The sequence below is a fragment of the Schistocerca cancellata genome, chromosome 11 (genome assembly GCF_023864275.1).
Source record: "Schistocerca cancellata isolate TAMUIC-IGC-003103 chromosome 11, iqSchCanc2.1, whole genome shotgun sequence".
NCBI lineage: Eukaryota > Metazoa > Arthropoda > Insecta > Orthoptera > Acrididae > Schistocerca > Schistocerca cancellata.
Genome location: NC_064636.1, coordinates 103,128,885 through 103,146,882, shown reverse-complemented (window position 1 = coordinate 103,146,882; position 17,998 = coordinate 103,128,885). Strand labels below are relative to the sequence as shown.

The window sequence follows — 17,998 nt, the reverse complement described above, 5'->3', positions numbered from 1 at the left end:
TCACCCGACTTAATTCGACTACTTTCCATTATCCTCGTTTTGCTTTTGTTGATGTTCATCTTATATCCTCGTTTCAAGACACTGTCCATTCCGTTCAACTGCTCTTCCAAGTCCTTTGCCGTCTCTTACAGAATTACATAGTTTTTATTTCTTCTCTCTCGATTTTAATACCTACTCCAAATTTTTCTTTTGTTTCCTTTACTGCTTGCTCAATATACAGATTGAATAACATCGGGGAAAGGCTACAACCCTGTCTCACTCCCTTCTCAAGTTGTGTTATTGTGGACGAATTCTTGTACATTTTCCACGGAAGAAGGATTTGGGTGAACGCTCTTATTAATAATGACGAGCAGGCTGCTACTAAACCTCTGCTACTCATAGTCTGGTTAAGATTTCTACTGCAGAATTTCAAAAATATATCAGCTGTTTATCAGAGGCCTTCAGGTCAAGTCGTGTTGATTGTTAATAGCATGACACTCGTGATTCAAGTTTAGCGCTAGAAGCTGGCTACCCTAAAAAAGTGTCTGATATAGGCCTGCGGCAAAACTCTGTCGTCTACGCAGCGTTACACAGTTATTCAGACAGAAAGTTTTTATTTTTCATTTTTTATTTTTATTTGACGATGTATACTGTGCAGAAATAGACGAATGCAGCTTTAGAGTAAAGGTCTATAGCGTTATCAGTAAATGTTTTCCTGGCATACCGTCGGCCTTAGACTATATTTAGATACATAAATGGCACGTTGTGCTTCTGCAGGCACGGCGTATTCTACGAACACAATGAATTCTCGAACATTCTAGTGAGAGCAGGTAAATCTGAACTGTCATAATTTGGTATAAATTGCCCAAAACCATTTTTTCATTCAAGACAATAATGAAGACTTTTAAAGAATACTGTCGTGTAACTAGAACCGATAAATCCATATAGAGGGTGTTCCAAAAAGGTACGGCCAAACTTTCAGGAAACATTCCTCACACACAAATAATGAAAAGATGTTATGTGGACATTTGTCCGGAAATGCTTAATTTCCATGTTAGAGTTCATTTTAGTTTCGTCAGTATGTACTGTACTTTCTCGATGACCGCCATGATTTCATACTGTGCTGCTAGAACATGTGCCTTTACAAGTACGACAAAACATGTGGTTCATGCACGATGGAGCTCCTGCACATTTCAGTCGAAGTGTTCGTACGCTTCTCAACAACAGATTCGGCGACCGACGGATTGATAGAGGCGGACCAATTCCGTGGCCTCCACGCTCTCCTGACCTCAACCCTCTCGACTTTCATTTATGGGGGCATTTGAAAGCTCTTGTCTACGCAACCCCGGTACCAAATGTAGAGACTCTTCGTGCTCGTATTGTGGACGGCTGTGATACAGTACGCCATTCTCCAGGGCCGCATCAGCGCATCAGGGATTCCGTGCGACAGAGGGTGGGTGCACGTATCCTCGCTAACGGAGGACATTTTGAACATTTCCTGTAACAAAGTGTTTGAAGTCACGCTGGTACGTTCTGTTGGTGTGTGTTTCCAGTCCATGATTAATGTGATTTGAAGAGAAGTAATAAAATGAGCTCTAACATGGAAAGTAAGCGTTTTCGGACACATGTCCACATAACATATTTTCTTTCTTTGCGTGTGAGGAATGTTTCCTGAATGTTTGGCCGTACCTTTTTGTAACACCCTGTATATATATATAGTAAAAATGGAACGAAATCAGTTGAAGACGAACCTCAATAACGTGAACGCGCCAGTGTGTCATAAGAGGCTTAGCGAGTTAGAAGAAGGACGTTCATACAAAAGTATAAACGCCAGCATCGTAAATACAAGATACGGATATAAAACATCTCTAACATCTCTAGAGCTCGATGGCGAGTGTAAGATTCTCTTACCAGACAGATACGAGGGTCATTCGAGACAAATTGGTCTGGAGATAGAAGCGTTTATATTTACAAAACAATACTTTTTTTCTGCTTTTCATCATAATCCCCTTGAACATTAATGCACTTGTTCCAACGAGCTTCAAGCTTTTTTATTCCGCCTGCAAAGAACTCTTTATCTTGATGTTTGAACCAATTTCCCAAAAACATTTTCACGTCATCGTTGTCCTGGAACCTCATCCCACGTAATGCCTCCTTCAGTGCACCAAACAAATTGCAATCACTAGCTGCCAACTCAGGAATGTAAAGGGGATGAGGCAGTACTTCCCAGCCCATTTTGTCGATTTTTTTCACGGGTTAGTTGAGCAATATGAGGACGTGCGTTGTCTTGTTGGAGAATCACACCTCTCCTCTGAGATCCACGACGTCTCTCCACCTTGTTTGAAAGCAAATCGAGATAATCACAAAAAGCTGGACCTTCAGCATCCCAAACCACCGTCAGCATTACTTTTCCTGCTGATGCTTGGTGTGCTTCCACTCCATGCTTCGTCTTTTTGATTCTGGCTCACACTAGCGAACCCAAGTTTCATCACAATAAAAACTTTGTCGAGGAAGTGCTCACCTTCTCTTTCATAACGTTCCTTTAGTTCTGTGCACACTCTCAACCTTGTTTCCTTTGGGACCCATCTTGCACATGTTTTGCAGTACTTCAGCTTGTTACAGATAATGTTATGAACTGTACCAGTACTAACTTGAACCTCATCAATTATCATTTCCACAGTCACACGGCTGTCGGCACGAATAATGTCATCAATTCGACTTTCAAGTGAGGGAGTTGAAACTGCAACTGGTCGGCCAGAACGGTGTTCGTCAGAGCCGCGACCATTTCTGAACTGCTCTACCCATTTGTAAAAATTTGCACGCTTCATACAACCTTCAAAATACCCCTTAGACATTCTACAGTATATATTCACCGGTTTCTCGCCTTCAGCAAGTAAAAAACGAATAACAGAATGTTGTTCAGCTAATGTGGACGTTTCAAGCGGACTTGCCGTCTTGAAATGCATTTTTGAGGCTGTAAACAAAACAATGTTCATACATGAGCTCATCAGGGTTCATCCCAGTTGTGCCAACTTAAAGCCAAAAAAGTACCAAATTTGCCCTACTAACAGTTTTTTCCCCAGACCAATTTCTCTCTTTAATTACTAAATGATCCTCGTGTAACAGAATGCTGAATTTATCAGCAGTAAAAATTACAGTAAACATGAAACGTAGTGAGTGCTATCCATCCGTCGAAACGACGGAAAGAGGGACACACGCGTCATACTAAATTGCAAACGCATTGCACCATCCACACGTCGTTTCGACGGAAAGAGGGACACGTTGCAATAACATTAATGTGTCGTCCACGTGTGTGCCTGCATTTTTGTGATGGGCGTGTAACGTAACCTATTAAAGGCTTTATTATAACCAAGTATGCGATACCCTCCTAATTCAACAAGTTTAACTAGCAATTATGATAATAGAAAAGTAATTGTGTATGTTAGCAATGATTGCATAACATGCCTACATAAACAGTCAATCCATTAAAATATAATTAATAACTGACCCACACAAAAGTAACATCACTTGAACACTGATACAGCAGATGTCATTATGTAAAAGCACTATATTCAACTGAAATAATTAATATGAAATACGAATAATATTTGTCAACTTACGTATTTTGGATCTCCTTAAATAAAAATTATCCAGTGAAACCTATTTATTCACTAGGACTATTTTCACTCACTATTCATGTAAACACATTTATTTTAAACGAGAACCACTGTAATTTTTAATAATTCACGTTATTTACTTATGTATGCAAATGAGAGAAGTCAATAGATGTACCTTCGAAAAACGGCCTTTTTGCAACAAAGAATTGTTCTGACAGGTTGACAAATCTGTCTGTCATTTTAATGACCTATTAAATTATGTCACTCGATGTAAATTAATAACTCTTTTGCACAACTTACGATAGCAGATGGATGCCTGACTTATAAACCACATCTCTTCTTAGTCGTTCTTTGACGAGGTTATAAATACAAGCAGCTAGAAGCCTCGTCAGCTCAGTCTTGACAGAACTTTTGTAAAGTGTGTATGTTATTATCTTATGTGGAAAAACAGTCCAAAGATGTTGTAAAAGAAGTGTTACTCTGCACTGTGACAACGTCTTTGGGTGGTCGGCGGAGTTAAGATGGCTACCATGCCAATAAATAGTTGAAGTTCACTTATTCTGTCGTTCATTATTTATCAACAAGCACATCAACAACACGGGACCTCATCTTTTTACCCCTAGACGAATACATATAGAGCCAACATGAACATCAAGATACAGCAGTGAACCAGCCAGTAGCAGCAGCAACAACTACAATACAATTTAATGGCGCCAACCCAATTCTCTACATCAACTGCTAACATGCTTCGTATATTGGAGTGATATAGTGTGAATATAGGAACATCAACGATTGGGCCACTATTATAGTCGAGACCCGCAAAATAGTGAGACGTGAGACGTAAACGTAAAACGTGAGGCGTAAACGCGCATCTTTTAAATTTTCTCCTTAAATAAAGATGTTTGCAAAGCACAATCAAACGCTTGTTAAAGAAGCAAAGAAGAACAGGAAGAAGTTCCAACAGCTGAAAAGTCAGTTCAAAGAGTGGAAGATGAAACCGACAACAGAATACGAGAAGTATAAGAAAGAAGAGCCAGTTATCCACAAACTGGATGCTTTAGGGAAAGAAGTTTTCGGTGCTGTAGCGAAAAATCGAGAGGTTGATAAACAGCTACATCCATACGAAGGGAATTATGACGATATGTTTCCTATACCGCCTACACCTAAGGAATTATTTTTTGAAAGAAGATTTGTCGGTGATGAACCGATCACGTCAGAGACGCGTAAGAGACTTGATCCTATGCTTCAGCAAATTGAGGAAGAAGAACGGGAGAAGACGAAGGCTGTTACAGACTACTCGACAACATATCTCGGACTGAAAGTATCAAAATACTTGCCGTTCTCCGTGATACAGTATTTGGCTTAAGATTTGACCATGGAAAGCAATACATAGGCGATTCGGAAGTAACGTGTTTCACAATGACACTGTTTCTGACAAAGATAACGCTTTCAATGCCAGCGATGGATTGATGAAACTGCTGACTCGGAAGAACGTATCATTCGAATACGTGCCTGATGACCTTGAAGCATACACAACTATGTTGAAAGAAACGAAGGCAGTATTTCACCACAATGGTCCAAGTCGGCTACAAAAAGTACAACAGCATCATTAACCCAATATGGCAGTCATTAAGAAGAGTACGTAGCAATTCGACGTCAAAGTCACCAGGCAGCAGCTAAGGAGAAATGGGTTTTGTAAAAAGATATAGAGCAAAACCTGTAGAGTATGTTTGGATGAATGACGTCAGAGATTTAATTGACCGGCTGATGGTGATTTGCGGTGAAGAGAATGCAGGAAATAATAGTTATCATAAAGAAAATGTAGATATCACGAAAATGCTCACAAGTAAATTTAACGACGTCATAGTGAAAAATTCGAAGGGAATTTCGTACTTGATTAGTTTTCTGAATCATCTCCGTCACACGTTCTGGGAGTCAGAAAAGCATGGTAAAGGCCTAGTCAATAAATCTTGAATAATCTACCAATGCCTTGCACCTACCAGGCATGAAATTTTGCGGGCCTTTTACTAAACTAGATGAAAGATTAGCACTTGGAGTTGTAGGAATTAATCCTTTGGATGAAGCTTGCAAGAGACATGACACTGCGTACAGAGACCATGAAGATCTGGAAAATAGGCATCAAGTAGATATAGAATTGCAGAAGGCAGCAAAAAAGAGAATTTTCAGCAATGTTGCATCGCTAGGCTAAAGATTAGCTTCTACTGCTGTTGATTAGATTAGATTAGTACTTGTTCCATATAGATCATGAATACGACACTTCGTAATGACGTGGAACGTGTCAGGTTAATAGAAGGTGTCTACACAAGATATTACATTACACAAAATATTACATGACACTTAATATTTTCTATTTCTTTTTTTCTTGTGGGGGTTGGGGAAATTACCCACTTACTATGTCCAAAAATTCATCTAATGAGTAGAAGGAGTTGCCATTGAGAAATTCTTTTAATTTCCTTTTTAATGCTATATGGCTATATGTCAGACTTTCGATGCTATTAGGTAAGTGACCAAAGCTTTTGTGGCAGCATAATTTACCCCCTTCTGAGCCAAAGTTAGATTTAACCTTGAGTAGTGAAGATCATCCTTTCTCCTAGTGTTGTAGCCATGTACACTGCTATTACTTTTGAATTCGTTCGGATTGTTAATAACAAATTTCCTAAGTGAATATATATATATATATATATATATATATATATATATATATATATATATATATATATTGTGAGGCTACAGTGAAGATACCTAGCTCTTTAAATAAGTGTCTGCAGGATGATCTTGGATGATCTCCAGCAATTATTCTGATTACACGCTTTTGTGAAATGAACACTCTTTTACTCAATGATGAGTTACCCCTGAATATGATGCCATACGAAAGCAGAGATTGAAAATAGACGTGGTAAGCTAATTTAATGAGATGTTAAAAAATGGTTCAAATGGCTCTGAGCACTATGGGACTAAACATCTATGGTCATCAGTCCCCTAGAACTTAGAACTACTTAAACCTAACTAACCTAAGGACAGCACACAACACCCAGTCATCACGAGGCAGAGAAAATCCCTAACCCCGCCGGGAATCGAACCCTGGAACCCGGGCGTGGGAAGCGAGAACGTACTGAGATGTATATCGCCAAAATTTGCAATGACCCTAATAACATAAGTAGCTGAACTCAAACGTTTCAGCAGATCCTCAGTGTGTTTTTTTTCAGTTCGACTCCTCATCAATGCATACACCTAGAAATTTTGACTATTCTACCTTAGCTACCGATTTCTGATGTGGCGACAATGTAGGAAATAGAGAATTAGACATGGGTTAGCAGACGATAATCGTTGGACATTATAATTTTTTCTCCTGTTAATAACTGAAAGAATGTAGTATTGATTTTAATGGGTCATCTAGCGGCAAGCCAAAAGCCAAAGCTATTTAAGCTAAGGCTTTCCAACGGCGAACTGAAAAGTCACGGCTTTCTTGGTAATTTTCTCACTGCAACACAGGTGAAACAGAAAGTCAAGTTAAAAAAAGGCGGAAGTTTGCTCATAACTTTATCTATTCCTGCTGTGAAAAAACTACTTGAATATCTTACAGCAAAAGAAGAAGTTAAACACTAAGGCGGATTCTTGTCACCGATTCTGGCTGCATTAGGCGGAATTGGATCGTTGGCCGTTGGTGCGCGGCAATTACGAGCGCTGTCCATAAAAAACGGAAGGAAGATGCTGAGTTCGCAGAACAGGGGAGACACAACCTAGGAATGGAGAAAAGAAAAGCAGGGTCAAGTTTGCCTATGAAATCATGCCTAAAAAAAAAAAAGGAAGTCAAAGAAATGGTGCAAAAGTATAGACATCTACTAACCAATTTTGATATAGAAAAATTAGTAAAGCAACTGAAAATTGCAAATTGTAGAGGCGTCAATGAACTACAGCAAAAATCAGCAAAAGTTGAAGCAGGAATTGTTAACCTAGACACGTCTTATCACGTAGGCACTCACTGGATTGTTACTTCAAAAATGTCAGTGAAAAATTTGTGTTTGACTCGAACGGTGGCGATATTCCACAAGCGCTAGTGAGGTCGAGATCACTTGTTTTACAACGCAGAGAGGATTCAAAATTTTGATCAGTTTACATGTGGCCACCTGTTTTCTGGTTCTGAAGCTGTTTACAGACGGCTGGTCGTTTGATAGAATTCTCGATATAAGAAACGGATATATCAGGGAACAGAATAAAGCAAGGAGAAGATGACTTGGCTAAGCAACTACAATCGACTGCTAGTAAAGCTGACTCGGGGGAATTAGCTTCAAAAATCAATCAACTTTATAAGCAGCTAAGATCGACTGCTAGTGAAGCTGACTTGGGAGATTTAACTTCAAAAATCGAAGGTGAGGCTGTACAATTTCGAAAAGATTACACATCGTTTTTAAAATAACGAAAGGTTATATTGACTTCAAAAGCAAGAGATTAGTAAATGTAAAAGACCCTATAGATGGCCATGATGTAGTTACCGAAAGATATCTAGAAAAGCAATTAAGTAATCTCGTTGCCAAACCTGAATACACAAGTATTCTCACACTACTTAATAACAATGTGAGCAAAGCTGACCTCAGCGAATACTACAAAAAAACCGACTTGAAGAAATTTTATGGTGATTATGTGAGTAAAGCTGAATATACAAGTATTCTCTCACTATTGAATAACTATGCAAGTACAGCTGGCCTTAGCGTATACTACTACAAAAACGAGTTAGAGAGAAATAAAATGAAAACAGCAGTTAATCACTTGTTAGGCAGTATTGATGGGTGCGAGAGGAAAATGCAAAGTTATTTATAAATTTGGTGTTTAAGGTGCAAAATACTTACAGCTACAGTTCACCCTCAAACAATTACGATGAAAAATGTTCGAGAAGAATGCAGATAGTCGTTGTGTTGCAAACGTCCCCATCTTTCGACTCAGGGATCGAGACGTGGCTGCACGATCCGTTACAGCCATGTGGATAAGACGCCTGTCATCCCGACTGCTAGTGACGCGAGGCCTTTGGGATCCAGCACGGCTTTCCGTATTACTCTCCTGAACCCACCGATTCCATATTCTACTAACAGTCATTGGATCTCGACCAACGCGAGCAGCAATGTCGCGATACGATAAATCGCAATCGCGATAGGCTACAATCCGACCTTTATCAAAGTCGGAGACGTGATGGTACGCATTCCTCCTCCTTACACGAGGCATCACAACAACGTTTCACCAGGCAACGCCGGTCAACAGCTGTTGAGAAATCAGTTGGAAACTTTCCTCATGTCAGCACGTTGTAGGTGTGGCCACCCGCCAACCTTGTGTGAATGCTCTGAAAAGCTAATCATTTGCACATCACAGCATCCTGTTCCTGCCGGTTAAATTTCGCGTCTGTAGCACGGCACCTTCGTGATGCAGCAATTTTAATGGCCAGTAGTGTATGTTTCGCAAAGCAAGGGCTCTGAAATAATTCGGGAAATTTGGAAAATTGTGTTGTTGATGCTTTCACCTGAGGCACCATTGTGACACTACGAGGACACATGGTGTCGTAACTGACTTGTGGTGAACAACTTTTCCTGACTGATGCTTGCCACAGATCTGCCTGTGACCCCTAAATGTACCAGGTGTGGTGTTTAAGGGCAAAGGGCTGCTCAGTTGGCGATGTCACGTTTCAGGATCATCTCCGATGGCACAAGCTCCGAAGATGGAGGACGCGGCAGCTGAGGCAGCGCGTGCGCAGACCGACTCCACAGCCAGTGTCACGGGAGGCGAGACTGCGCCTGCGCAGACCGACTCCACAGCCAGCGTCGTGGCAGCTGAGGCAGTGCCTGTGCAGACTCACTCCGTCCCCGGTCTACAAGCAGCCGAGGCCGTGCGTGCGCTGACTGGCTCCGTGCCCGGCCTCACAGACGCTGGCGCCATTAACCTCTTGAAGGGTCACTTACAGCTGATGGCTATACAGCAGACTCACCCGACACCGAGTGGTACGGGAGACCAGGCAGCGCCTGCGCAGACTCACTCCGTCCCCAGTCTCGAGGCAGCCCGGGCTGTGCGTGCGCTGACTGGCTCCTTCCCCGGTCTCACGGATGCTGGCGCTATTAACCTGTTAAAGGGTCACTTACAGCTGATGGTTATACAGCAGAGCTTGGCACTCACGGAGGACAAGGCAAGGTAAGCATGAGCTTAGGCACTCACTTGTGTTCCCCAGTTCTACACACACCAAAAAAGTTTTGCATCACTCGAGTTTCCAGAACTCCTGAAGATAGATGTTGACTGGTGATGTTGTATCTCAGACACGGTCCCTTTGAATGTTCAGAGATGTCACTAAACCCGACCAAACCGTGCACGAGCAGCGGCTATTAGACGGAGGGGGTCCAACAGCCGATCAGTTCCAGTCATTCCACCAGGAATGAGTTACACGGCTCGTGTTATCTGTTGTTCGACCGTGCCTAGACGGTCAATACCGCGGTTCGATCGCGTCCGCATTGTTACTTTGTGCCAGGAAGGGCTCTCAACAAGGGAAGTGTCCAGGTGTCTAGGAGTGAACCGAAGCGATGTTCTTCAGACACGTAGGAGATGCAGAGATATCGGAACTGTCGATGACACGCCTCGGTGACGCCGCCCGAGGGCTACTAATGCAGTGAATGACCGCTACCTACGGATTATGGGTCGGAGGAACCCTGAAAGCAACGCATCCGTGTTGAATAATGCTTTTCGTGCAGCCACAGGAGGTCGTTTTACGACTCAAGCTGTATCCAATAAGCTGCATTATGCGCAGCTTCAATCCCGACTTCCGTGGCGAGGTCCATCTTTGCTACGAAGACAACATGCAGCGCGGTACAGATGCCGAATGGACCACTCAGGATGGGCATCACGGTTTCTTCGCCGATGAGTGCCGCAGATGCCTTCAACCAGACAATCGTCAGAGACGTGTTAGGATGCTAATCGGTGAGGCTGAACGCCTTAGACACACTGCCCAGCGAGTGCTGCAAGGTGAAGGTTCGCTGCTGTTTTGGGGTGGCATTGTTTGGGGCTGACGCACGCCGCTGGTGCTCACGGAAGGCGCCGTAAAGGCTGTGCGATACGTGAATGCCGTCCTACGACCGATAGTGCAACCATATTGGCAGCATATTGGCGAGGCATTCGTGTTCATGGACGACAATTCGCGCCCCCATCGTGCACATCTTGTGGATGACTTCCGTCAGGAGAACGACATCGCTCGACTAGAGTGGCCAGCATGTTCTCCAGACATGAACCCTATTGAACATGCCTGGGATAGATTGAAAAGGGCTATTTATGGACGACGTGGTGTCGTGTCCCACCAACCACTCTGAGAGACCTACGCCGTTGAGAAGTGGGGCAATTTGGACCGACAGTGCCTTCATGAACTTGTTGATAGTATACTACGACGAATACAGGCATGCACCAATGGAGAGGACATAGTACTGGCCACTGTGCACAGCAATCTGGACCACCACCTCTGAAGGTCTCGCTGTATGGTGGTACAACATGCAAAGTGTGGTTTTCATGAGGAATAAAAAGGGCGGAAATGATGTTTATGTTGATCTCTATTCCAATTTTCTATACAGGTTCGGAAACTCTCGGAATCGAGGTGATGCAAAACTTTATTGGCTCTGAGCACTATGGGACTCAACTGCTATGGTCATAAGTCCCCTAGAACTTAGAACTACTTAAACCTAACTAACCTAAGGACAGCACACAACACCCAGCCATCACGAGACAGAGAAAATCCCTGACCCCGCCGGGAATCGAACCCGGGAACCCGGGCGTGGGAAGCGAGAACGCTACCGCACGACCACGAGATGCGGGCTCAAAACTTTATTCGATGTGTGTATACACGTATGTGTCTCACTACCTATAGTGTCTGCCACTGTGTTCCTTAGTGGTATTTTGACTTGATTGACAACTACAAAAGGCATTTGCAGGTAGCACATAATGCATTCACTAGCTTCGCATAAATGGGTCACTGTATCTCTGAACCGAACTTTATTTATTAGCAGGTAAGTTAGCTAGCAAAAGTCACGGAAGAGGCAAGTTTTTTTCAGCTTTAAAAATTTTTATGCTCTTTAAGCCATGTATCCTTACTTAGAGTGATTAATTATCTCAAATGCCATGTAGACAACCACTTTTTATCTGTGTTTTGTGATGAAGCCTCTGGACGGAGCGAACATTGGATAATTTCGTCACTGCCCAGCACAGAATCAGACACAGTGGCTGTTTGTAATCAGGCAGATTAGAGCTGAGGACTCGTTCTCCAACATGCACAGATCACTGTACACCTGTTTACACAAAATACACATTAAAGTTGTTTGTTGTCACTGCTACTGCTGACAGTGAGAAACCTTCAAAAGCCATCATGCTTGATAAAGAGAAGATGAACATAAGTATTGGGTGTGTCGCTTATAACCTGCACCAGGAACACTGCAGCACAGATCACAGAGGGCAGCAGCGTGTTTACAATTTTTCATTTCTGGTGTCTCAGGCTCCAAGTACTGGCCCGGTGAAACTTTTAGCTGTAGGGAAGAATACTGCGTAAGCCTTGAGTGCGCAAGACGACACCCTAGAGATGACTTGTTACCGTCTCCACATAGCTGCAAGCTTTCACAAACACCCCATCAGGTGCTGACTCACGAGGGCAATCTTGTAATAGTTCTATCGATCGCAGTGGAGGACATTAAACCTCAACATCTCGTAAGCATAAGGCACCAAATAGGAGCGCGAATATCAGCCTCTGTAGACGAACTCTTGCGTCCAGCACGCCCTGCCCCCACCATGTGTTTGCCAGTGTTCAGGACAGAATTACAGACCCGTGTGTTGGAGTCATCACTCGTCTGAATGATTTTGTGCGGCCCACCACGAAATTCTCTCCTGTGCCAAACCCTTCATCTCAGAATAGCACATAGAAGTTGTCCTCAATAATTTGCTGGATGTATTCTAGACTCTGTCTTCCAGTACAGGAAAGCGTTTCTGAACAACAGCAATTTGTTAACATCGAGTACAGATTTAAGTGTCAGGAAGTCCTTTCTGAAAGTATTTGGAGTGTAGCCATGTACGGAAGTGACACATGGACGATAAACAGTTTAGACAAAAAGAGAATAGGAGCTTTCTAAATGTGGTGCTACAGAAGAATGCTGAAGATTAGATGGGTATTGACATAACTAATGAGGAGGTATTTAATAGAATTGAGGATTCGAACTTGTGACCATACTGTAGGCGCGGTTCCAGACTGAAGCGTCTAGAACCGCTCGGCCACAGCCGCCAGCCACAGGTGGACAACCTTTGGAATCGTATGAGCAGCTATAGTGGAGATTTGTCCGAGGGAGGCTGAAAGTTCTTGCTGTGGGGCTCCCAGCCAATCGTGCCTTACGAATTTACTTTACATTACTGCTAGACTATGGAATGACAACATTACTCAAGGCGGATTACAAAATTTTAGAGCGCATAGTAAACAGTAGTCTAACACCAGGGGCAGTTTGAGGCCCAATGGCCGCTCGGGGCCCGAGAGGGGCGCCGAGGGAAACCAGGAGCAACATTCCAGGGGAAGCCAGCAACTGTCGGAGGGAGAAGGACTGGCGTCAAGCGACGTGTCGCTGCCGTGGAGAAATGTTCTCGAACCTCCCCTGGCTAAAAACGCAGCTGAGAAAGATTCTAGCCCCCTGCCACACACCATGGCTACAGGTAGGAGCACCTCAGAGCCGTTCACAGAATGTACAGGCACGTGTATTCTCCATGTCACGTCAGTCTGAAAATCACAGTTAGCCGTACGCCTAATGTTTATTACCAGTACAAAGTGCGTAACTGAATTAAACACAGTTTTTAATTATGTGTGTGAGCAAAATGGCATTTAACGAATGGGCATCCTCTGTTATATTCTAATGGATGAGGACACCAGAATCAATGTCTGTGGAAAACTTACACTATTATTGAGGAGTCCAAGTCAACAGGGATTTCTTCTTCCACAACATTACATGCAACTTACATGGAGACAATTCCCGAAACATTTCGAGAACTCTGGCTTCTCGACATGAAGATGGTATGTGACGAATATGCAGATGAAGTCATCTTGGTGATCAGCAAGGAGGAAGTTTAGTAGAAATCCGAAAAAGATACACTATGTGATCAAAAGTATCCGGACACCTGGCTGAAAATGACTTACAACTTCGTGGCACCCTCCACCGGTAATGCTGGAATTCAGTATGGTGTTGGCCCACCCTTAGCCTTGATGACAGCTTCCACTCTCGCAAGCGTACGTTCTATAAGGTGCTGGAAGAATTCTCGGGGAATGGCAGCCCATTCTTCACGGAATGCTGCACTGAGGAGAGGTATCGACGCCGGCGGATGACGTTGACCGGGTATTCGCCACACCCTGCCGTCGGATCGCCACATTGTGTACCGTGATTCGTCACTCCAAACAACGTTTTTCCACTGTTTAATCGTCCAATGTTTACGCTTCTTACACCAAGCAAGGCGTCGTTTGGCATTTACCGGCGTGATGTGTGGCTTATGAGCAGCCACTCCACCATGAAATCCACGTTTTCTCCCCTCGCGTCTGTCACAGTACTTGCAGTGGATCCTGATGCAGTTTGGAATTCCTGTGTGATGGTCTGGATAGATGTCTGCCTATTACACGTTACGACCTTCTTCACCTGTCAGCGGTATGTCAGTCAATAGACGAGGTCGGCCTGTACGCTTTTGTGTTGTGTATGTCCCTTCACGTTTCCACTTCACTTTCACATCGGAAACAGTGGACCTAGGGATGTTTAGGAGTGTGGAAATCTCGCGTACAGACGTATGACACAAGTGACACCCAATCACCTGACCACGTTCGAAGTCCGTGAGTTCAGCGGAGCGCCCAATTCTTTGTTGTTTTTTTTTTTTTTTTTGGTGTCCGGATACTTTTGATCACATAGTGTGTGTCAAAGTGTCAGAAGTGAACATTTCCTGTAAGAAAATCATAGTTCAGGAATAACTGGATTGTTACGACCGAGGAAAGGACGTTGTCGAGTAGAGACATGATAAAAGCCAGCCCATATCTTTTGGCAATAAGGATCCCACAGCAAATGCGCCAAGGAAATCAAATACCCTCTTGGCAGTGGTAGGCCCTGAGGATGGCGGTAACGTGCCGCCGAAACTAGTCGGGTGACACAATAGAGACATTCTCTAGATACAGCTGAGGCGTTATTTTTCTCAGAATGTTCTTGCTTTTCTTTTGTATGGGTGTTGCTGAGTTTTGCTTCTCCCCACAAGTAACACAGTTTGCAGTACATCAATATACTTTGTGTGCTAGCTTCATTGTGGTGAACCAATGAAAACAGAATTGTTTGTTTCTCAGTGCACACATCAGTAGTGTTACGTATACGGCGTATTGGAAAAGCCAAGGTTTACTTACAAGAAGTTTTGTTATTGTAACCTACATGAGACATTACTTTAGTCTGTAAGTCCACAGGTTTTGAAGTCGCCTTCAGATACATGGCAGGCACAAGAATTTACTTGCAAGTGGATTGTGTGTGTCTGTGTGTGTGTGTGTGTGTGTGTGTGTGTGTGTGTGAATGCATGTGTGTATGTGGTTGAGTGTGTTATGCAGACGTATCTGTGCATCATGTCAAACAATAAGTTCCTGTATTTGGTGTGGTTGAGTTGCGAAATTAACTATGAAGATGTCAGGGAACTGTTTTAAATACTCAGCTGTATATGTTTAGTGTCTTTGCTAGTTTCAGAAACGTTTGCTGCACACAAAGGACCAGTAATAGAGGTATTAAGAACCTGTTTCAGTGCAGGTCAGTTCTTAGATCTGAAGGTGAAAGGAAGTGAATGTCAAGTATGACTCTGAGAAAACGTGTCAACAGAATTTCTTGAGTGATTGAGAACACGGATTTTTAATGGGAAATGCGTGTGCGTTTTCATACAGGGATGCAATGATATATGTGTACTTCAAGCGACACAGAATTCTATAAGATAAAAGGCAGAATGTTTTATATTGGTAATTTAGAACTGGACAGTTGCGTTTCATGAATTCTTGTCTGTTTCGCATCTGATAGTTTTCTTGATAATGTATGTGTGTGTTTATAGTAAAGTATGAGAATGTGTCTGTTTTGTGCAGGGAGCTTTCTCAAATGAACAGCTGGATGATCAAGATGGCAGATGACGGGATAGTGGAAGAGGTGGAGAGGCTGCTGAAGTTGGGGGCGAACGTGGAGGCGAAGGAAGAGAAGTATGGCTGGACAGCCCTTCACCCTGCATCAATCGACGGATACTTGGACGTGGTGCAGTGTCTGCTGAGGTACGGAGCGGATGTGGGGGCGAGAGACAAGGAAGGGCGGACGCCACTGCACTGGGCGGCGAGGTACGGACACTTGGAGGTGGTGAAGTATCTGCTGGAGAACGGGGCGGATGTGCAGGCGAAGGACCACGAAGGCCAGACGCCAGTACACTGGGCAGCAAAGAATGGGAGTTTGGGGGCGTTGAAGGTTCTGCTGGAGAGTGTGGTAGACGCCAAGGACGAGAATGACGACACCCCTCTCCACTTGGCCGCAACCTGGGGCTACACAAAAACGGCACTGCTACTGGTGAGGTTCGGTGCTGACCTGAGTGCCATCGGTCAGGAGGGGCTGACACCGCAGGAGAGGGCCGAACGCTGGAACCACGACGTCACGGCAGCTGCACTGCAAGAAGCAGCGAAACTGTTTGAGGCCAGTGGGAACAAGGACACAGCCTCCCAGACTGGAGTCCAGCAAATGTCTGTGGAGTAGAATTCAAATAGTTTCACTACACATTTTTTCTTTTCTTCAATAAAGGATACAAAAAATTAATCCTACAGTCACTCATTTGCACCCTCTTTGCATTATATAACAACTGAAGTAAAACTGCAGCTAAAGTAAGATGAAGGTAGGTATGTCAAAGTATTATCAAGTAAACACTGTTCAGTAACAAGAGACAACCTTTCTTTCGAATGAAACACCTGAAATACATTCCTAGGAACAACATTCGAAACTTCAACGAGAACTGAAAAATACACGCTTCATCATTTGATAAGCGTAAGTAGCCAACAAGTTTTTACTTGCTGTAAAGTATTTCATACTGATTTGCTATGTGCTCTGTGCAACGAGTATAAACTGCACAGTAGCAACGTTAGAGCCATATAAGGTGTACGGTTAGAATGAATCTTCGAGTCAGATCTGTTCTAGAATTTAATTTATGTCTCTCTCTGCAGCGCAGATGATCTCATTCTTTGATTAATTACAAAATGAAATAAGTGGCAATATTCACACTACATCATGCACTTATCGTGTGAAATCTTACGATCAGTTCACTTGTAGCTCAGGAGAATCGAAGAACAATCTCCAATCGTATGTTCCCCGAATAGCTGTAACGCTGCAGTTACAGTCTGCTAAGTAACACGAGTCGTCACTCTCAAATAACAGGAGCCTACAACAGATTTTCCGGCTTTCACGACATTCCTTACCACCGCCTACAGCCAACTGATTGTGAGACCGCTCCACTCAGACGGGGACTGTACGAAGTACCCCTAATTGTTAACAGCGAAGGAGCCCGCAACCGCCATACTGCCCGGACATAAGTCCTGGTCACTTTGATTTGATTCCGAAGATGAAGGAACCACTTCGTGGCATTCGCTTCGCAACTATTCCAGAGATTCGACCGGCAGTAGACCACTCCATTCGCACCATCAACAGAGCAGGCTCTGCTAACGGTATACTACACCTTTCACATCGCTGGCAACGGGTTCTACACAACGCTGGTGACTAATTTGAAGGACAGTAACAGGTGCAAAACATGTAACTCTTTTGCATCGGTTGTGCATAAATACACTCATGGAAATGGAAAAAAGAACACATTGACACCGGTGTGTCAGACCCACCATACTTGCTCCGGACACTGCGAGAGGGCTGTACAAGCAATGATCACACGCACGGCACAGCGGACACACCAGGAACCGCGGTGTTGGCCGTCGAATGGCGCTAGCTGCGCAGCATTTGTGCACCGCCGCCGTCAGTGTCAGCCAGTTTGCCGTGGCATATGGAGCTCCATCGCAGTCTTTAACACTGGTAGCATGCCGCGACAGCGTGGACGTGAACCGTATGTGCAGTTGACGGACTTTGAGTGAGGGCGTATAGTGGGCATGCGGGAGGCCGGGTGGACGTACCGCCGAATTGCTCAACACGTGGGGCGTGAGGTCTCCACAGTACATCGATGTTGTCGCCAGTGGTCGGCGGAAGGTGCACGTGCCCGTCGACCTGGGACCGGACCGCAGCGACACACGGATGCACGCCAAGACCGTTGGATCCTACGCAGTGCCGTAGGGGACCGCACCGCCACTTCCCAGCAAATTAGGGACACTGTTG

At 43.9% G+C, this 17,998-nt stretch overlaps 1 protein-coding gene across 1 annotated transcript in view; it reads left to right on the top strand.

Moving 5' to 3' along the window:
- LOC126108793 (poly [ADP-ribose] polymerase tankyrase-1-like) overlaps positions 1 to 16,436 on the top strand; it is a 31,470-nt gene extending 15,034 nt beyond the window's left edge. Inside the window, exons 2-3 of the mRNA XM_049914152.1 lie at positions 9,293 to 9,788; positions 15,739 to 16,436. Of these exons, the coding sequence (XP_049770109.1) occupies positions 9,304 to 9,788; positions 15,739 to 16,387 (1,134 nt within the window). The 5' untranslated portion in view covers positions 9,293 to 9,303 and the 3' untranslated portion in view covers positions 16,388 to 16,436. The remainder of the gene's footprint in view (positions 1 to 9,292; positions 9,789 to 15,738) is intronic.
- Positions 16,437 to 17,998: the final 1,562 nt, after the last annotated feature.